The 22,486-nt window shown below is 41.1% G+C and overlaps 1 protein-coding gene across 1 annotated transcript in view; it reads right to left on the bottom strand.

Annotated features, from left to right (window-relative positions):
* Positions 1-22,486, bottom strand: part of GSS (glutathione synthetase) — a 125,728-nt gene that overhangs the window by 6,382 nt on the left and 96,860 nt on the right. Inside the window, exons 6-8 of the mRNA XM_063455774.1 lie at positions 17,765-17,881; positions 17,164-17,244; positions 7,315-7,392 (exon numbers count right to left, since the gene is read on the bottom strand). Coding sequence (XP_063311844.1) covers positions 7,315-7,392; positions 17,164-17,244; positions 17,765-17,881 — 276 coding nt within the window. The remainder of the gene's footprint in view (positions 1-7,314; positions 7,393-17,163; positions 17,245-17,764; positions 17,882-22,486) is intronic.

Genomic DNA, 22,486 nt, shown 5'->3' with positions numbered 1-22,486 from the left:
TGTATTGCTCAGTCAGGCACGGATTGCCAGAAATAAAAAGGACATGCAGACATTAAACATAAACCGCCAAGGCTTACTTTAAATGGTGGTGGGAACTGTTTCAATTTTGAAGGACAACGGTCACCTCAAAAATATATATATATATATATTGTTTATTTATTTATTTTTAAATATAATAAATCTTTCATCAAATTTGTAAAGGATATTTTTAAATGAAGTATATATACAAACACATTGAGAAAAACCCATCCCTACCTTTATTATATGGCAGAAACTTTCAGCCACACATGTATACCCTGGGTCGGACAAGGTTTGAAAACCGACAGTCTCTATTGTCTTACCTGGTTCTGTGCAGGGAGTGAAGCTGGGAAGACTATAGATACTAACTGTCACTGTCCGACCAATGGTGTATGTACATTGCTGAAAGATACGGTCATATGCTAAAGGGATGTGTTTTTCTCTTTTTGTTTATTCCATATACTTCATTTAAAAACGATATATTTCCTTTTTAATAAGTTGATGAAAGAATTGTTATATTGTTAAAGCGCTACAGAATATGCTGGCGCTATATACATACCAGTAATAATAATATTAAAAATAGCTTTGCGGTGACCGTTGCCCTTTAAGACAAACTGTTCCGGGGGCGGGGCCTGACCGTCATGGCAGAGAGACGTGTTCTCCACGAGCTCCTGCACAAACTCAGCAAAGCTAAAAAAATATGGCCCATGCTGGCGACACAAACGGCGAACACAGACACCCTCCTGGCACCCACAACAAGGGGCACCCAATTGGGGCCAGTTGAAACCGCGACCAACATCGAGGCCTGGTGCGCAGCGGGCGGGGGAGGCGGCGTACTAGAGCCGCACACAACACAAGTCAGCCCTGCTACCCCCCACCCAGGGGTGGCTACCCCGGACAAGCAGAGAAGTGGAGACGTGCCAATGCGGGACAGAGGAGACCTACCCAAAATGGCGGACGCGGCAAAAGCCGACAATCCGAGGGATGACATCCTCATACGACTCCGCTATCATTTTAAGACATTCTGTAGAGAGCTTGAGGGTAAGCTGTACCCACATACCCCGATACAGCCTCCCACCTATGCAAAGCATCCTCCGCCACCTCACACTCAACAAGCGAACCAGCGCCCGCATAGCCGCCCAACTTTCCCGCTCACCCGGGCACGGCGCCAACGCAGACCCGCTCACAAACCCTGCCGATGCTCCACCACACGCCGACCCGGCACAGACCGACCACACGCTCCCAAACCACTCTGGCAGAGGGGGCGCACGCTACAACGCCAACTACAGGCACGAACCGGTCCTAGGAGACAAGGCCCGGGACAAGAACCACCATGCCCGACGGCAGCCATGTTAAAGCGAGGCACAGGACTTTGGGCCTGTCAGAACAAAGGCATAAGAAAGGTTGGACACGCCACAGACCCGGACCATGTACAGCCACAGATGGGCATCGGTTAGCCACAAGCGCAGACCCTGACATGGCCTTAGGGCCCCCCCACACACTGGGGCATCAATGGCAGTAATACCAAGAGCTAATGTTACATAGCACTATTTCTACTCCACTGTGCCTTAAAAAAAGGGGGGGTGAGGTTAGCGCTAATAATATATTAAACAGGCAGCGACCTTTAGAGGGTAACCCTCTAACCCTCTATATAAGAAATATACAGTAAAAAAAAAAAGGTTGCGCCACAAATAAAATGGATAAAAATAAAAGTAAAAACAACAATACAATTTGAAAATGAATAAAAATATAAATAGGTATAGTCCAGAATGGTTGGTCAGTTCCAATAGATGTCTTGAGGTAAAGTAGGTATAGTCACTAATTCCGCTGTGGGGGTAGGTTCTCTTGTTGTAGTATTTTCTACCGTCTTGTAGTATGGAAGACACAAGGTGAAAAGGACTAATCGTGCGGAGTGTATACACTTAGTGTGATAGTAAAAAAATGATATATGTTACACTCACATTTAGTTGAGCTATAGCCAGCTCAGGGTTTGTAGGCATACAGCGGTATAATCCCCGCTTATGGGATATATTGTTGCTTGTCCTCCAAGGGGTACGTCCAACTCTCAGGAGAAGAGGGAAAATAAAAACAGCAGATAGTGCTCTCCGATTAAATTAAAAGGTGGTGAGTAAAATAAGATAAAATATACTCACAGGTAAAGTGCAGATCACATTGCACTTTAGTAATAGCGTTAGTGGTATAATCCCCACTTCAGGATATGTAGAATAAAAATGCCAGGAAAAAATAAAATAATAGTAATAATTGTGTATATAAAATGATAGTGGTACACTAATTTGACCAAAAAATCATTTATTATAAAATAACACAATATAAATAACCATTTAACGCGTTTCACCGCTGGGGCTTTATCAAAAATGGAATAACATATTACCTGGCACATAAAGAATTTATATAGGTACTGGTACTTTAAAAAATGGCGCCAAGATGACATCATTGTTCATAAGCCAGTTAAAATCCTGCAATTTACATTTCACATAAAATAAATAAAAGCTTTAAATAAGAATATGCATCATATTCCTTAGTGAACCTTATCTTTGTGGGTTAAATTCTATTCAAAAACGAGGTCTTAAAACATAGATTTGAGTCACATTGAAAATTGCGCGTCACGTGACTCGCACAGCATCTTGGGAAATGTAGTGTGCGAGTCACGTGATCGGCGGTTGAGATAGTGCAGCCGTCCTATTGGTGGGCGGCATGCACTCCTCTGAAGGTGGGGCAAAGATCGTCACGTGACCCGCGCCCAATGGGGAAGTAGTGTGCGGGTCACGTGGTCGGCAAATCGGCGAAAGGGCGCTTGGGAAATGTAGTTTAAAGCGCCCTTTCGTCTAAAAATCGGGTTGAATGAAAAGGATTCTTTACTTCTATATATATATAAATAGATTTAAGAATAGACATGATATTTATATTATTTGGAACACTCTGGTAAGACGTAATTTGTATTCATGTAAAAGTTAAATTGATTGTGTTGGTATAAATTGGGGGAGGGGGGGGGGAATTAATTAGAGGCATGTGTATGGGAAATATATAACAAATATTAATAATATAGTTATTAAAATACATAAAACAATTTTAAATCTGATAACACATTATATGAACCATTTTAAAAGGAGTATTTTAAATAAATATTTTTTTAAAATTAACTTAGGTATAATAAAACATATTGAGAACCATTATAAAATAAAATGGGGATAGGTAAAAACATAGGAATGCCACATAAAAAAGTGATTATAGTGGGGATCATATGTACATACTGCAACTGTAATGCATACATTGAATGTGTTTTGACATATATATATATATATATGCTGCAAATAGCAGTGAAGAATGCTGTCAGGCTGGGGGTATCCTAGACCATAATGCCGTAGTTGACAACTATGAATAGGATAGCCCCAAACTGACAGCAAAGAAATAAAAATGATAATATAATTTAATAACAACATCATAAAAAATTAAATAAATCAAAATCAACATTTAAACCTTGGGGGGTTAAGGTTTGTAAATTGAACACCCACTCCATTTCTGATCTCCCTAGAATATTTTTCATATTTCCACCTCTCCATGGCATTTTGCATTTCTTGATTCCTATACATTTGAGGAATTTAGGATCTCGGTTATGTTTGACAAAATGCTTTGATACAGAGTGGTTGGGATATCCGTTCTTCATTGCAGAAATATAAAGAACGGATATCCCAACCACTCTGTATCAAAGCATTTTGTCAAACATAACCGAGATCCTAAATTCCTCAAATGTATAGGAATCAAGAAATGCAAAATGCCATGGAGAGGTGGAAATATGAAAAATATTCTAGGGAGATCAGAAATGGAGTGGGTGTTCAATTTACAAACCTTAACCCCCCAAGGTTTAAATGTTGATTTTGATTTATTTATTTTTTATGATGTTATTAAATTATATTATCATTTTTATTTCTTTGCTGTCAGTTTGGGGCTATCCTATTCATAGTTGTCAACTACGGCATTATGGTCTAGGATACCCCCAGCCTGACAGCATTCTTCACTGCTATTTGCAGCATATATATATATATATGTCAAAACACATTCAATGTATGCATTACAGTTGCAGTATGTACATATGATCCCCACTATAATCACTTTTTTATGTGGCATTCCTATGTTTTTACCTATCCCCATTTTATTTTATAATGGTTCTCAATATGTTTTATTATACCTAAGTTAATTTTAAAAAAATATTTATTTAAAATACTCCTTTTAAAATGGTTCATATAATGTGTTATCAGATTTAAAATTGTTTTATGTATTTTAATAACTATATTATTAATATTTGTTATATATTTCCCATACACATGCCTCTAATTAATTCCCCCCCCCCAATGTATACCAACACAATCAATTTAACTTTTACATGAATACAAATTATGTCCAACCAGAGTGTTCCAAATAATATAAATATCATGTCTATTCTTAAATCTATTTATATATATAGAAGTAAAGAATCCGTTTCATTCAACCCGATTTTTAGACGAAAGGGTGCTTTAAACTACATTTCCCAAGCGCCCTTTCGCCGATTTGCCGACCACGTGACCCGCACACTACTTCCCCATTGGCCGCGGGTCACGTGACGATCTTTGCTCCACCTTCAGAGGAGTGCATGCCGCCCACCAATAGGACGGCTGCACTATCTCAACCGCCGATCACGTGACTCGCACACTACATTTCCCAAGATGCTGTGCGAGTCACGTGACGCGCAATTTTCAATGTGACTCAAATCTATGTTTTAAGACCTCGTTTTTGAATAGAATTTAACCCACAAAGATAAGGTTCACTAAGGAATATGATGCATATTCTTATTTAAAGCTTTTATTTATTTTATGTGAAATGTAAATTGCATGATTTTAACTGGCTGCCGAACAATGATGTCATCTTGGCGCCATTTTTTTAAGTACCAGTACCTATATAAATTCTTTATGTGCCAGGTAATATGTTATTCCATTTTTGATAAAGCCCCAGCGGTGAAACGCGTTAAATGGTTATTTATATTGTGTTATTTTATAATAAATGATTTTTTGGTCAAATTAGTGTACCACTATCATTTTATATACACAATTATTACTATTATTTTATTTTTTCCTGGCATTTTTATTCTACATATCCTGAAGTGGGGATTATACCACTAACGCTATTACTAAAGTGCAGTGTGATCTGCACTTTACCTGTGAGTATATTTTATCTTATTTTACTCACCACCTTTTAATTTAATCGGAGAGCACTATCTGCTGTTTTTATTTTCCCTCTTCTCCTGAGAGTTGGACGTACCCCTTGGAGGACAAGCAACAATATATCCCATAAGCGGGGATTATACCGCTGTATGCCTACAAACCCTGAGCTGGCTATAGCTCAACTAAATGTGAGTGTAACATATATCATTTTTTTACTATCACACTAAGTGTATACACTCCGCACGATTAGTCCTTTTCACCTTGTGTCTTCCATACTACAAGACGGTAGAAAATACTACAACAAGAGAACCTACCCCCACAGCGGAATTAGTGACTATACCTACTTTACCTCAAGACATCTATTGGAACTGACCAACCATTCTGGACTATACCTATTTATATTTTTATTCATTTTCAAATTGTATTGTTGTTTTTACTTTTATTTTTATCCATTTTATTTGTGGCGCAACCTTTTTTTTCCACTGTGCCTTAAGCTTGTCATATATTTTTCTTGAAACACACCTGCACTCACTTAGAATGTATGTTTAGACTGGAGCCAGTTTCAATTCATCTACTATTGCCAAGTAAACGTTTAACTAATAACTTGCTAGATAACACAAACTACTGTGGCAACCCAAGCCTGCTAAAACTACAACGAGAATCCTTAAATACAAAAATGTGCTTGTTTTCACATGTACCTCTATGTTCATATGACAACATTACGTTGGAGGAATGCCTTTGGGGTACCTCTCAACTGCTTGTTATTAACTCACGCACTACAAAAATAAAGAATAATAATAAAAAAAAAAAGACAAACTGTTCCCACCACCATTTCAAGTAAGCCTTGGGGATTAGGGCACCAGTCTGTGCAGAGAGTTACCACAAGACAGGATTGGTGAGTCTCCCCTCTGGAGGAGCAGCCAAACGGGTGATTTTAGGTCAGATAGCTACAGATATTCGAGAGTTGTAGGGAAACGTGTCCACTCTTGTGCAGTAGCAAGCTCCGCTCCCGGGGATTACGTTTAATGTCTGCATGTCATTTTTATTTCTGGCAATCTGTGCCTCATTGAGCATTACTTTTGTTAAATACCAATGTATGAAGGAGTAGATTCTAAGTGAGACATGTTTGCCAACATAACTGCATTGTGATTCCACCCCTGTTTACACCGGGTTTGGTGATTTAAGGAGGCAGTGGTAGTTGTGCACAACCTTATTAATATATATATATATATATTGTGCACTCAATTTGGCACAACTGTGAGAACGTGATTGATGGGGATAAACTAAGGTTTTTTTTGCCAGTTAAAAGTGCATAAGGATTAGAAACATAGAAACAGAATGTGACGGCAGATAAGAACCATTCGGCCCATCTAGTCTGCCCAATTTTCTAAATACTTTCATTAGTCCCTGGCATTATCTTATAGTTAGGATAGCCTTATGCCTATCCCACGCATGCTTAAACTCCCTCACTGTGTTAACCTCTACCACTTCCGCTGGAAGGCTATTCCATGCATCCACTACCCAGTAATAAAGTAATACTTCCTAATATTATTTTTAAACCTTTGCCCCTCTAATTTAAGACTATGTCCTCTTGTTTAAAGTATTTTTTTGAACACCAGAAGTGTTATAGTATTTTGATTTTATTTTAAAATAGAAAAATAAAAATAGACATGAGAGGAGAAGGGAGAGTAAAAAACAAACAAACAAAAAAACAAACCCACATAGATTCTGCTTCACACATTATATTGTCCGTTTTAATGCATTATTTTAGGACAGTCAGTTATAGAATACACACTACTGTATGTCACAAAGCCAATTTACTGCCCTTTTTGAAACTACAATTTAAAGTGCAAACTTGTATTGTGTACCGTGCAAGGCACAGCATGAGTGTGCACAATATAGGGTCAGTTTAGTGTTTGTGCGACACTACTGTTTATTTGTATATTTAGGCACAAATACCTGCAAAGTTGAAAACATAAGTGGATTTGTGGATAAATGGCAATAACTAAGCCAGCACAACACATCCGGGTTTTTAATTTTTTTTCGCAATATAAATAATATTAAAAGTTCCTATACTTACACAATGAGAGCCTTATCTGCATTCAACGTTCCCCTTTCAAAAACATCCCCGAGTCGCCTTCTGATCACTCGGATATTCCTGCAAAGCAAAAATCGATCCATTGAACCACTTACAGAGTATATTCAGCAGATGCACAGGGCCTGCTCTACGTATCCAGCTGGCCCGTCCGATAAGTCCATTTTCCATAGACAGAACACGTTTTAGTATCAAATTCATTTCCCAATCAGAATAGTCGTGGGGTTTATTTACTAAAACAATGAATTGGAAAATGGAATGGCAAAATTGAAGCCAAAATAATGGATTCGGAGAGATTATAGATTCTCGCTATAGTCGCAGCTACTGTACTTCCATTGTACAAATACGTTTTCATTAACCAGAATTTTGTTTTTAGCGTGGTGTTTAACACAGTGGAAGAGTTTTTTGGTTTTTTTTTTAAAAGGCCAATCAACTTGATTTTTCAATTTTTAACATTCTTTTGTGTATCCCTACATTTATACCAGATTGTACTAAACAATAGAGTGTGTCTTGATTTAAACACACATGACTCAACACCTTTTTAAGAGATTGGAAATTGTGAAGAATAGGGTTGGAGTTCTCAGGGTCAAAATAGGACTTTAAAGAAAGAAATATTGTTAATGGCATTGTGAGAATGTTTGTTTATTTTTTCCTACAATGTAAAGGTGAAGCAGACAGTAAACAAACCAGTGAAAAGGATCTGTATTAATTAATGGACAACTGCCATAATGTCTTATTATTTGAATAGCAAGATTACATGTATTAAAGCCTGGGTGTATTTATTATTGCAACACAAGTATATACACCTCTGTTCAGCACATTCACTAGCTTAATCATGCTCCAGGGAGGTGGCCATCCTGAAGTTCACTTTGGCTGAATTTGACAAAGCCATGCACTCTGTAAAGGGCCGAAACGGTTTTAGAGCATGTTTTGGAGATACCTAGCACATGCACGTGACATCAGGACTTGCGAACGCACACTTGCCTGCATGTTCCTCGGCTGTACGAATAGTCCTTCCAACCAAAGAAGATTTAAAGATGGCTGCCTCCCTAGGAGCAAGGGCAAGCCATAAGATACAGTGAAAATATGTATTTACTTAAAGCGGCTCTATTACAGCATAAATACCTTGCCTTAAAATCGATTCTTCTTCTTTTCCCGTCTTCCAATCCATTGCAGATTCCCTCTTTTAAAATTTTTTACAAACTTTTCTTAAAAATATGTAAGGCAAAGTAGGGACTACTGTGTCTTATGTATTTTCCTCCGATTGACCAAATTAGACAAAGGGTGGAGTTTAAGGCAGTGCCCACTTAGTCAAGTAAAAAACCTTCCTGTCATACGTATTACTTACGTACTTTCCTATTCCATTCTACTGCCTAGCCCTATTCCATTCAGATACTCTCACTTTAAATTTGAAATTCCCTTTGAATTCTCACTTTAGTAACTAAACCTGTATATTTGCAAGGATCCATTTCAGTTTCCAAGGTCAATTACCCACAATCAATCATTCAAACAAATCCCACAGAAGGAAACCGCACACCTTGATTGACAGACGAGAACAAAATAGTGGCACCAGGTTAATTGTTTTAGGTTTCAGAAACACCTGGTGTTTGAGCCCAAAAGAAAACTTGATGAACCCCTACACCGAGCATGTCAAACTTGCGGCCCACAATGAATATCTTTGCGGTCCAGCAAGCCGCGAGTAGATGCTTCCTGTTAAGGCAGAGTAGGCATCTGCTCTCCCCACATTGCAGGTGCCTACTCTGCTAAAATTTACCCCGCCAGGGGAAAAGGAAGCAAGAAGTTGGCGGCAGCAAGGGAGCGCAGTCTGTTCTTCCTGCTCCTCACTGCTCACGTTCGCCCTCTGTGGTGATGCCGGGAGCCGGAATAGAACGTCAATCCGGCCCGGCTTCACTAAACTGTGCGTGTGAGGGAGCAGTGAGTATAGGGTTGCCACCTGGCCAGTATTTGGGGCTGCCTGGCTGGTACCGGTAATTGCTGGCAATAAGAAGGTTGCTGCTTTCTATCATGAAGCATCCGAACTGTTTTGGGGACTGATCCATACTGTACATCTGACCTCACACTGACACCTATGAGTCTGGCTGCTGCAGACCGTTCAGTCAGTGTAAATGTTCAGGTTTACAGAAGGGGCTACAGACCTGGAGCAGAATCTCTCACTCCACAGGCAGAAAAAGCAGGTAAATATATTTATATCCCACATTTACCTGCTTCTTCTTGCCTACCCTAGGGGGGACACTGATCTAACCAATCAGATTTGAGATTGCACAATTGAAACACTGCAATATATATATATATATATATATATATATATATATATAGAGAGAGAGAGAGAGAGAGATCAGATAGGAGCCTGGTCCCTTACATGGAGAGAAGGGAGGTTTGGGCGGGTTGCATGCAGGATATATGGCAGGGTGTTGGGGAAACAGAAAATGCACCATGCACTGACATTAACTGAGAAGGCTTATTGGGCAGCAGGGATTGTGTTACGTCATGTAGGTTATTTGGGGACAGTGGTAGCATCTGTCAATGTGTGCAATGGTGTTTTTTTTTTTTATATCAGTGCGTATGTGTGTGCATTTGTCAGTGTGTATATGTGTGCACATATTTAACCCTGCATATGTATTGTATCTCTTACATCACATCCTGTGAGGTCACGCATATATAATTAATTATGCAAATTTGTATGGCCGGTATTTTTTTTTTTACAATATAGGTGGCAACCCTAAGTGAGGAGCAGCAATGGAAATCTCTAGAGAGAAGGCCCCACACCAGCTCCCAAAGGTAGGGAGCAATCAGCAATAAACAAAATGATTTGTGAGTGTGTGCAAGAATGTGTAAATGTGTGTGTCGGTCGATGAGTGAGTGTGTGTCGGTCGATGAGTGAGTGTGTGTCGGTCGATGAGTGAGTGTGTGTCGGTCGATGAGTGAGTGTGTGTCGGTCGATGAGTGAGTGTGTGTCGGTCGATGAGTGAGTGTGTGTCGGTCGATGAGTGAGTGTGTGTCGGTCGATGAGTGAGTGTGTGTCGGTCGATGAGTGAGTGTGTGTCGGTCGATGAGTGAGTGTGTGTCGGTCGATGAGTGAGTGTGTGTCGGTCGATGAGTGAGTGTGTGTCGGTCGATGAGTGAGTGTGTGTCGGTCGATGAGTGAGTGTGTGTCGGTCGATGAGTGAGTGTGTGTCGGTCGATGAGTGAGTGTGTGTCGGTCGATGAGTGAGTGTGTGTCGGTCGATGAGTGAGTGTGTGTCAGTCGATGAGTGAGTGTGTGTCAGTCGATGAGTGAGTGTGTGTCAGTCGATGAGTGAGTGTGTGTCAGTCGATGAGTGAGTGTGTGTCAGTCGATGAGTGAGTGTGTGTCAGTCGATGAGTGAGTGTGTGTCAGTCGATGAGTGAGTGTGTGTCAGTCGATGAGTGAGTGTGTGTCAGTCGATGAGTGAGTGTGTGTCAGTCGATGAGTGAGTGTGTGTCAGTCGATGAGTGAGTGTGTGTCAGTCGATGAGTGAGTGTGTGTCAGTCGATGAGTGAGTGTGTGTCAGTCGATGAGTGAGTGTGTGTGTGTCAGTCGATGAGTGAGTGTGTGTGTGTCAGTCGATGAGTGAGTGTGTGTGTGTCAGTCGATGAGTGAGTGTGTGTGTGTCAGTCGATGAGTGAGTGTGTGTGTGTCAGTCGATGAGTGAGTGTGTGTGTGTCAGTCGATGAGTGAGTGTGTGTGTGTCAGTCGATGAGTGAGTGTGTGTGTGTCAGTCGATGAGTGAGTGTGTGTGTGTCAGTCGATGAGTGAGTGTGTGTGTGTCAGTCGATGAGTGAGTGTGTGTGTGTCAGCCGATGAGTGAGTGTGTGTGTGTCAGCCGATGAGTGAGTGTGTGTCAGCCGATGAGTGAGTGTGTGTCAGCCGATGAGTGAGTGTGTGTCAGCCGATGAGTGAGTGTGTGTCAGCCGATGAGCGAGTGTGTGTCAGCCGATGAGCGAGTGTGTGTCAGCCGATGAGCGAGTGTGTGTCAGCCGATGAGCGAGTGTGTGTCAGTCGATGAGCGAGTGTGTGTCAGTCGATGAGCGAGTGTGTGTCAGTCGATGAGCGAGTGTGTGTCAGTCGATGAGCGAGTGTGTGTCAGTCAATGAGCGAGTGTGTGTCAGTCAATGAGCGAGTGTGTGTCAGTCAATGAGCGAGTGTGTGTCAGTGTTGCGATTTCCGCGGCTGGACAGTGGAGAACCTAGAGATGAACAGAGGCATGCAACGCCACATCACATTCCGACGTGACGTCAACGTGCTCCACCTTCACAGGGTTTCAAGGAGTAGGAGGGAGGATCCGCTTTGGCACAGGGTGCAGATGACGCCATTGGGGGTATACATATATAGGCCGGACTCCGGAGTCGCATACTGGCAGCGGCAATGTGAGTGGAGTCTGCTTGTTGGTTAATATTGTTGTTGTTTGTTTTTTTAAAACAGGGGCCGGGGGTTAGTAAAGAGGGGTGCTGGGATTTAGTAGAGGTGGGACACTGGGGTTTAGTAGAGGGGGGGGTACTGGGGTTTAGGAGGACTGTTTTTTTTTCTTTATACTGTACTAAACCTACGTTGAATGAAAATTTAAGTTTTTGTTGTTTGTGGCCCACATAAACTAGCCTTTGAGTTTGACATGCTTGGTATAGGGGGAGGACTTGGATTTAGCAGATGGGGAGGACTGGGATTTAGCGAGCGGGGGACTGGGATTTAGTAGAGCGGGGTGACTGAGATTTAGTAGAGCGGAGGGACTGGGATTTAGCAGAGCGGGGAGACTGGGATTTAGTAGAGTGGGGGGACTGGGATTTAGTAGAGCGGGGGGACTGGGATTTAGTAGAGCGGGGGGACTGGGATTTAGTAGAGCGGGGGGATTGGGATTTAGTAGAGCGGGGGGACTGGGATTTAGTAGAGCGGGGGGACTGGGATTTAGTAGAGCGGGGGGACTGGGATTTAGTAGAGCGGGGGGACTGGGATTTAGTAGAGCGGGGGGACTGGGATTTAGTAGAGCGGGGGGACTGGGATTTAGTAGAGCGGGGGGATTGGGATTTAGTAGAGCGGGGGGACTGGGATTTAGTAGAGGGGGGGACTGGGATTTAGTAGAGCGGGGGGACTGGGATTTAGTAGAGCAGGGGGACTGGGATTTAGTAGAGCAGGGGGACTGGGATTTAGTAGAGCAGGGGGACTGGGATTTAGTAGAGCAGGGGGACTGGGATTTAGTAGAGCAGGGGGACTGGGATTTAGTAGAGCAGGGGGACTGGGATTTAGTAGAGCAGGGGGACTGGGATTTAGTAGAGGGCGATGCTGTGTTTTTTTTTTTTATACTGTACTAAATCTACGTTGAATGAAAATGTACGTTTTCCATGATGCTCAGCTAGCTTTTGAGCTAAACGCTAGTTGAGCATCATGGGAAATGTAGTCCAGAAACAATTTATGGTGTCAAGGTTAGCCATCACTGCCCTACACTAACTAACAGAGAGGTAGAGATATGTCATGCATATGTACGCCAATCTTTTCCCATAAACAGTGTGCTACACAGACAGGTAAAAAAATACAATCTCACCACGCTAACTAATAGAGGGCTGTGCAGCAACGTTCTCTTCCTCAGTACACCCTGACAGCAGTCATTATAAGGGCGCCACCCCCTCCCCTTTGGAGCCGTTTACTACTGATATTTTTTAGAAAAACATGTGTATAATAAGTTGTAGAGTAATAAAAAAAAAAAAAAAACCTACAATAATTCTCATGCCCTCTCCATCAACTGTACATGTGTGGGACTTCAGCCTCCAAACCTCCCCTCCCCCACCCTAGCGATGGCCACTATTGAGATTTAGTGCAAGGGAACAATAGATAATATACAGAATGGCAAGTGACCAATTGGTGAGGGAGGTCATAAATAACATTAAAAAAAAAAGTTTAAAAAAAAGTGCCACTTTAATTGTACTGCAGTGGGGTTGCCAGCATAATTTGATGAGATGCCACCAATCCTGGCACAATATTTAGAACATAAGAAAACAAAATTGGGGGGGGGGGGTCGTGGCCGACAGCCGAGCTACATGGCAGCACATTGATTCAGCTCCTGAGCTACACGGAAGAAAACCGCGAAAAACTGAAGTATTTCCCAACAATAGGGAACCATAAAAAAGCCCAACCGGCATCCCAACATGCAGGGAAGACTCCTGCAGGAAAAGCGGGCACTGTAACCCGTTTATTTAGGGACTATTCTGACCGCGTGACGGAGCTAGGCGAAAACAATATGGCGCCGGCGGCAGTAAACACTGACTCAGACCCGCCGAGTCCCACGGGGTCGGAGGCCTCGCACACTTCTATGGATGTCGACATTAAAGAAATACTGCGAAACCTGCCGTCCATAGCTGACCTGGCACAGATGCTGGGAAAATTAGAAGCCACCTTCCAACCAAACCCTAATGCACTCCCTCTCAGCTAAAGTCCAAGCCTAAGAGAGGCACCTATCTATGCTGCAACGCTCTCTCGACGACATAGATAACAGGGGCAGAAGAAATAATCTTCGCATAAGGGGACTGCCCAAAGCTGACGGGGAAACTCTCTATAACATCCTGGCTACATTATTTAACCTAATACTCAACCGTAAACCAGACTCCCCAGTTGTCCTGGATAGAGCACATCGTTCTCTGAGACCCAAAACAGCTACAGGTGATGCACCAAGAGATATTATATGCCGTATTAATTATTATGCTCTAAAAGAAGATATACTGAAACACCTCAGGGATACCTCAGCTCCCATGCTGTTTCAAGGACATGAGATACAGATCTACCAGGATCTCTCCTGGCACACCCTGCAAGCAAGGAGGGTCCTCCGGCCTATAACAGACCAGCTCCGCACGCACAATCTGAGATACAGATGGGGCTTTCCTTTTGCTCTCATCGTAAATACCCGCGGAACCATGTTCATGATCTCCACGCATCAAGACATCATGCCTTTCACCAAAGTGCTGAATCTAACAGAAACGACCATCATGGATTGGTACGCACCGGATCCGGCATTAACCGCCCCATCAGCGCAGCAAAGACCACGATGGAGATCCCTGGCAAAGAGGCAAAGGTTGACTCCCGCTGGACATGTATCACAGGGAGACGGAGGACAAAACAACACCATAGAACACTAGAGGATCCCACCCATTAGTTCCCAGACGTACTTCCATAATACCCTTCTCTGCGGGAATACCTTATAACCCATAGACGTTGGACTATCTACCTAGATCGGACTATCTACTTGGACTGGGACTCTAATAATGCCATGGTCTCAACCTGGACTCAGCCCTTATGCTTATACGAAAGTACAAGCCAACTCAGGTCGTATAATTATGTGTACATTTACCAAATTGTAAATATGACAGTGACAAAATCTGGTACTACTAGGGGTGACTTGCAACCACGACCCGACAAGACCATGGGTGAACCCAATACATTCCACACTAAGGGAAAACTATATCATTTCTGCCGAGGTAGGAAAGCTTGAAGACATGACAGACCCAGGCCAAACCAATCCAAGGGAATAGCAAATCCGGACCCAAACTCGATACTATATATCTTAGCATTCGGAGAAGGGGACAACACAGCCTGACATGACAGAACAGGGGGAATATACAAAAATATATATATATATATATATATATATATATATATATAGATATCTAGCTAAAATCAAAATGTATAGAAAAATACAGACGACATCTCATTCCCTCCCCACGTCTGGGACTAGCCCAAACATCTTTGAACTTCATACGGTTTCACTCTTCTTCCCCTCCACCCCCAATTGACTTGCTTACAAATATAAATCCATGAAGCAATCACAAGCTCCTATGCGGTCCTACTTTGTGTTCTCCGCGAGCCCATTATATTGCAATAGAATAAAAACGATAAATTTATATAACGATAAAAAAAAAAAATTATAATAAAAAAATTTTAAAAAAGGGGAAAAAACCAACAAAAAAAACCTTGCACTCGAACCCCTACCCTCATTTTAACGGGGTCACTTAAAAGTAGCCCACTGTAGACTACGGGACTTCTCAGGGGCAGACCCCAGTTGTTTTCATAGTTGCCACAGAGCAACAATTGTTAACTCACATTACCATAACATCTGGTTTTACCGCCCAACACGACTTATTGTATATACTTCTGTTAAAATTCTGTTAACGTTTATATTGTATGCCGATTTCACTTGTTGCAGTAGTATCTACCTGTCTATGATTTTTTGTTCAACATCTGACGTTAAGCTCAACATCTATTGAGCTAATTTTCTCAAGCAGTGTGTTTTATATACAGTATCCGCAGGATCAGGCAAAGGTGCCCTAATCACACAATCCCAATATCCCCTTCCTCACCCCCCTTCTCCCTAAACCCCTAGCTATGGCAACAATTCCGGTACTTTCACACAATGCTAGGGGATTGAATACCCCCGAAAAACGCCACATGGCCCTCACGGACTATCATAAACACAAAGCGGAAGTGGTATTCATACAAGAGACACATTTTCGTAAAGACTCGGCCCCTTCTTTAAAATCTAGACACTATACTAAGGGATATTTTAGCAATTACACAGATTCCAAATCTAGGGGGGTAGCAATCCTCCTCTCCCCACACTTACCATTCACATACAAAGAACATATGTCAGATGATAATGGAAGATAGATATTTCTAAAAGGCCAAATGGTATCAACTCCACTTACATTGGCTAACGTCTACCTCCCCAATAGAAAACAATTCCGGGCCTTACGCAAAATAATCAAGAAGCTAGAAACCTTCGCAGAGGGCCTGCTGATCTTAGGGGCGACCTCAACACTTCACTAGATGGAGCACTAGACACTACATCTCAGGCCCAGACTTACCAAACCTCAATGCGAGCACTTATCCAAAAACTTCTAGACTCACACCAGCTTTATGACTGCTGGAGAGTTCTACACCCTACCGGACGAGAATATTCATACTATTCATACTCCTCATGCTCATACTCACGGATTGATTTGTTTCTCATGCCACATAGATTCTTAAACCTGGTCAGTTCATGTAAGTATGGCTCAATCACATGGTCCGACCATGCACCAATCTCTCTCTCAGTCACGATCCCCTCCCTCCACCCCACCAGGACACAATGGAAACTGAATGACACTTTACTCAACCACCCAGACATAGCCGACAAAAAAAAAAAAAAAAAAGAAAGAAAACAAAATTGTTAAAATGCCAATCTATGCTACTCTTTATTCTCTCAGTATATATAAATTGAGGGCTCCAATTACAGTACCATTTACTGCACACAAGAAAAGAGGTTTAGTATTGTACAGGGAGTTTGTGAATTGGAAAGGAAACCCTCAGCTATGTATGCACTGCGATCATCTCAGATGAATAAGGAGAGATTTACTTTCGTATTTCAATGTACATTATGCGAAACAAATTTCTCCTGTGATATTCCACACTATATCATCTCTCCTGCACCTCTTTGCTTATATTTCTTATTAGAAATAAACCCCACTTAGGGCAAATAGTGACACAATATATCACCTACACAGTAGAAATGCTTAAAAATATGTGTACTGAACCATTTCATAATGAAAAGCTACCGCAAAGCAGTTTACTTTTATGACTATATATTACTATTATACATCAATCAGCTGATATCCCAAACTGGAAGAAGACTACATGCCAAAAGTGTCACCTCACTGCTAAATACACGCTCTGCAAGCATGTTTTTTTTTTTTTTTTCAGTTTACGATCTGCCTTCATCACTCCAAGTTTGTAGGAGGTAAACAAAAAATAAATACTTATCATGTCGTGTTTCAACTTGCCTATCCCACAGTTCGTTTTCAATATAACGGTGATCAAATATGTTCCTCTGCGTAGTTTCGACTAGAAACATGACAACAGCCCTGCAAGACAATAAAGTTTAGGGTCTTGTTTCAAGACAAAAATCAATGCATAATATAATATATTATAATGATAAGGACTGGTAGCCCTAGACTTAACTTGTTGGACACATTCTGTTGGCCTTCATAGCAAAATATAACTTATTGATAATTGTCTGTTGGGTTATTTAGGCTCTAGCAGGCAATTAACAGAGCAAAAAATAATACATTCTAAATTAAAGCACACTGTGCAATAAGGGTGTTTGAAAAATTAGATCTCTCTTTACAGGAAGTGTGTAGGGAGACTGTGTGAGTCTCAGCCAGGGGAGGTGTGGCTAGGGCTGAATAAACACAGTGATTTAACTCCTAAATGGCAGAGAATTTAACAGTGAGACTACAGGGGCATGGTCTATACACCAAAACCAATACATTAAGCTAAGGTTGGTGCTCAGTTTGGCACTAAAGGTTGAAATGATCAATTATTCCTCAAGGTCTTAACCTTCTATTACAATTACATTTATAACAGATACCCTGTGAAACCTACTTTTCAGATCCATACAGCTCCCAGGCCTTTGCAATGCCACGGGCAATGCCATGTGATGGATTATTAGGCAATATTTTACTAGCCTCCTCCGTCTTCCCCAGTGTCTTCAACACATGTCTGATCAAAAAAAAAAAAAATGAGAGAGAGAGATTTTTTTTTAAAGGGACAGTAACATTTCAAAACAAATAATCTTTATTAAAAGGACAGCGTTGCTGTAAACTTGTGTTCACTCACTAATCTTAAAACAGATATCCATTATATATTTCACGTCTATCGGGCATTTTTCTCTAAATGACTGTCCTACTTTGGATAAGGCTACAGAACTCAAGGAAAGATAGGGCAATGAAGAAGAAAGAGCATTCTGAAGCAGTAAGATAATTCAGGGATATTTTAAAAAGTAAGAATTCTGGAATTGTCTGGAAAGTGAGTTTAAATTTAAAGTGGCTCTATCACCCTTGATCAACTAGATGTTTAAAAACCAGACTAGCTGAACACTGTCGAAATATCAGAGGATACCCAAATCACAGTATCCAAGCACTTTCTAATACACGATAAGAACCCTAAACATCTAAAATGCATTGGTATCCAGAAATTTAAATTTTCCTGGAGAGGTGGCGATGTAAAAAAGATCATAGGTCAAAAAGAAATGTATTGGGTCTAACTTTTAAAAAGCCTTGCCCCAAATGGTTTTAAATTTAAATGTAGATTTTGACCTTTTTAATTTTCTTAAATTTTTTACAAAACATACTTTTTCAATATTCCATGGAGATAATTCCCAACTTTATATTTTATATTTTAATTATTTATTTGTACCATATGTTTTGTGTTTATATGTAGTCATTTTCATTGTATGTATTTGTATTTTAATTTTTACCTTATGCTTATTCACTCTCAGCCTATTATACCATGTCTAACAAATATATTTTATGTGTATTTACTAATACAATGCAATAGTCAAATATACCACGTTATACAGATGTAAATATATTAGAATGCCAATTTTGGACTCTAAAGGTGTTTTACTTATACTGCTATATTTTTTAATAATCATGAAATCTGTGCCTTAATTCCCCCTTTTTACACTTTAATAACCCCTCCACTTCCCCTATTCCTAAAATATCTTTATTATCTAGCTAAGGGTCTGTTTTCTCCCTAGGGCTATTTGCCTGTTTGAAAAAACGTCCATTTACTACCTATTCATTCATTTTTCTCTACCCAGGGCTATTTTGCCTGTTTAAAAACTACCATTTACTATCCATTCTTTCATTTATTTTTCTAACTTCGGCCACAGCCGATACTGTAGCCCCTCCCCTTGTCAGCACGGCCTCTATTCCTCCCACGGCCGCCAGTGCAGACATTACCCATACTCCCCGTGGCCATCATCAAAGATGGCGGCCGCCGTCATTATATTTATCTATTTCACCAACTCCGGCCACAGACGATATTTTAGCCCCTCTCCCTGTCATCACGGCCTCCATTTCTCCCATGGCCATCAATGCTCATTTCATTACCCATACTCCCCGCGGCTGTCATCAAAGATGGCGGCCGCCACCATTATATGTCATTTATTTATTTCATTAACTCCGGCCACAGTCGATATTTTAGCCCATCCCCCTGTCAGCACGGCCTCCATTTATCCCACGGACACCAATGCTGACTACATTACCCTTACTCCCCGCAGCCGTCATTCAAAATAAGTACATGGTCACGTGACCACTTAAATATCTATACGTTTTTATTACCAATAAGCTTTGTTTTTAAATACAAATATAACCAATATATTAATTCAATCTCTCTCAATATATAGTGTGTTAAATTCTAAGTATATACAATAAATTATCATTATGCTAATGTGTCATTTTGGCACCTATTTAAAATGGTCATTCCCCTATTTAAACCCTTGTGTCAGATCACTCCTTTTTATCTCCACTTGAAGAAGCACCAGAGGCGAAACGTGTTGTGGTTATGATTTATGCGGTTTTAACGTGTTTTAGTTCTGTACGAATAAAGCTTCTTTGGCTTGTTTTACACTTTACTGGAGTGTGCCATTTTATTATTTTCGCTACATTTTATCATCACCGCTATATTTTATTTTATTTTACCTCATACTGTCTGGCACCTGATTTTTATCTCCAGTGAGTACTACTCCCAAGACATCCTTGGCGGGGATTATACCACCCACGCCTGATCCATAGAGCAGTCTGCCTGCTCTGGTAAATGTGAGTACGTTTTCATTCATCCCTACTCCTGGTATTTAATTCAGTGAGCACTATTGTTGTTTCTTTTTATTTTATGGTCCACCAACTAAATAGACTTCATTCTCATGTATCATTGCAAGTGGGGATTGTACCACTGTATGCCATTCATACTGGAGCTAGTTACAGCTCCAAAAAACGTGAGTAGGATTATATCGTTTTCCTTTTATTATCCCCTGTAAGAACATACTACCCTATTATTCCTTTCTGTTGTTTCATACGGACTCTACTTCTGAACCCACCCTGCTACGCCCATTGAGGAATTACACAGACACTTGGTAGAAAAACACTTCTGATAAGTGCATCTCTACATTATCGCTTGGACTTTTAACTATATATTTGTTTATCTACTCTATAATACATACCTATATCAAAATTGTGGCGCTAACCCTAGCTCTCTTTTTTTCTGTTATAAATAATTATTAGTAAGTCACATAAGATTTGTCAGAACAGCCCCACCCATGGCCACACCCCTAGAATTAAAGTGTCCCTCTTTGTCCATTTGGAATGTTGTGATTATTCTTCTTATAGGGATTTATACAGAGGTAAATTTAACAATAAATGAAACAATTACAAAATGTTATATTAGGTTGATGAAGACACTGCTCAGATGAGCTTACAGTCTAGAGCAGTGCTCCTCAACCCTCACCTACCAGTCCAGGATTTAAGGATTACCCAGGTGTGCCAAAGCTGTTTAAAAAACAAACAAACAAAAAAAAACACCTGGATAAGCCATAAATCCTGGACTCTTAGGTGTGCCTTGAGGGGCACTGGGATAGAGGACTGGAGTATAAAGATACAATAGGAAAGGCATCAAGTGGGACAGCAAACAAACAAGGGGAGAGAGTAGCTGTCCATGCTATAGTAATTTCTTACATTGATTACTGTAATTATCTCCTAATCGTTCTCCCCAGAAGCTGTACTGCCTTGCTAGAGTCTATAATGAATGCTGCCTCCAGGCTGATATTTCTCTCTTACGAAGCAGATAGGGAGGGCCAGACCTCAAAACGAAATTCGGGTGCAAATCTCAAGTTTTTCTTCCAATTACTTCAAAAACAATAAGGATCTGCAACACCAATGTAAATGACAAAGATTTATTCCACCTGTGTGGAACCGGCAACTGCCTGAGGCTTGATAAAGACCCTGAGGTTGGGTCGAAACATTGCCAGTTCCACTTGGTGGAATACATCTCTGTCATTTATTTGGTTGCTGCGGTTCATAGATTTTTTTTATACTGATCTTTCTCTCCTGCTGCCCCTCTCACACCTCCCCTCTGTCGATCCTTACATTGGCTTCCTGTGTCCTACAGGTGTCACTTCAAAATACTAACCCTTACCTATAGAGCTCTAAGCAACTCTAGCCCCTTACATTTCTTCACCGATTGGTAGGTGTTGCCCACAGGTACCAACTTGCTTGCCTGCTACTGTTTTCTGGTCCTCATGCTGGGGATCGCCCTACCTGCTCCTAATGTTTTCTGAGGAGATCAAGGAGCCTCCTGCCTGCAGCCGGACTGTCAGCAAGGCAAACCGCGACTGCAGGGGCTCTCTACCCGGGAGCTACGAGTCCAAGCAAGTATTTCAGGTTGTACTCCCAGAGCTGCGTGTCGTCCAGTTACTGGGGGAATGGGTGTCTTTTTATACTTTAAGTGGTTTTAGAGTGGCTGAGGGAAGGAATTTGTGGAGGTAACCAGTCGGGTTACCCGTGGTCCACTACAGTAGTTATGCCGCTTCTTGGTCTCTCCGCTCTGCCGGTGACCTTCTGTCTACTGCTTGCACTTGACTGCTAATTTGCGCCTGCAGGACTTCTCATGAGTGGCTCCTTTCCAGTGGAACAGCCTGTCTACCACCATCAAATGGATGTATGATGCACTCATATCCTCAAACACTTAATAAAACACTTACTGTTACCATAGAGAATAGGTGGCTGTCAATGAATTAAAACGGTCTCATGACCACCACCACTATCTTGAAGCTTACATTTCCATACCCAAAAATCTGTATATGGGTCAGACATACCAACCAACGGCAGTCCAGATTAGTGATGTATGAAATACAAAGATACAATAGCCACTAACCAGGCACTATCTAGAGATGGGCATTTCAAATCCCAACTCCGGTTCCAACTTCTACAAAATATAAAAAAAGGCAAGACCGGGTTTTGCACAGACTGTAACTTTAAAAGGAAACAGTCACTTCTCTGAAGTACCATATCTCCCTTTCTTCTACCAAAGCTACTATATTACCAATGTTTTTTTTTTTTTTAATTCTTTATTTTGTTCATGCAGATATTGAACATGTGGATTTGCACTGCCATGGCAGCTGGTGCATCCAGGTTTGTATTCACATATAATCACATGGCATTTAAATCATTGAACTTTTTTGTTTTATGTAGAGAGGTAAATAGGAGCATAGCTTAAGCTTCAGAATAAAAGAAAGAAAAACAAAGGGAAACTTTAGCTTGGCATCAT

This window comes from Pelobates fuscus, chromosome 5 (genome assembly GCF_036172605.1).
Source record: "Pelobates fuscus isolate aPelFus1 chromosome 5, aPelFus1.pri, whole genome shotgun sequence".
NCBI classification, from domain to species: Eukaryota; Metazoa; Chordata; class Amphibia; order Anura; family Pelobatidae; genus Pelobates; species Pelobates fuscus.
Note: the sequence above shows the minus strand (reverse complement) of the source record. Positions and strands in the feature narration are given on the sequence as shown.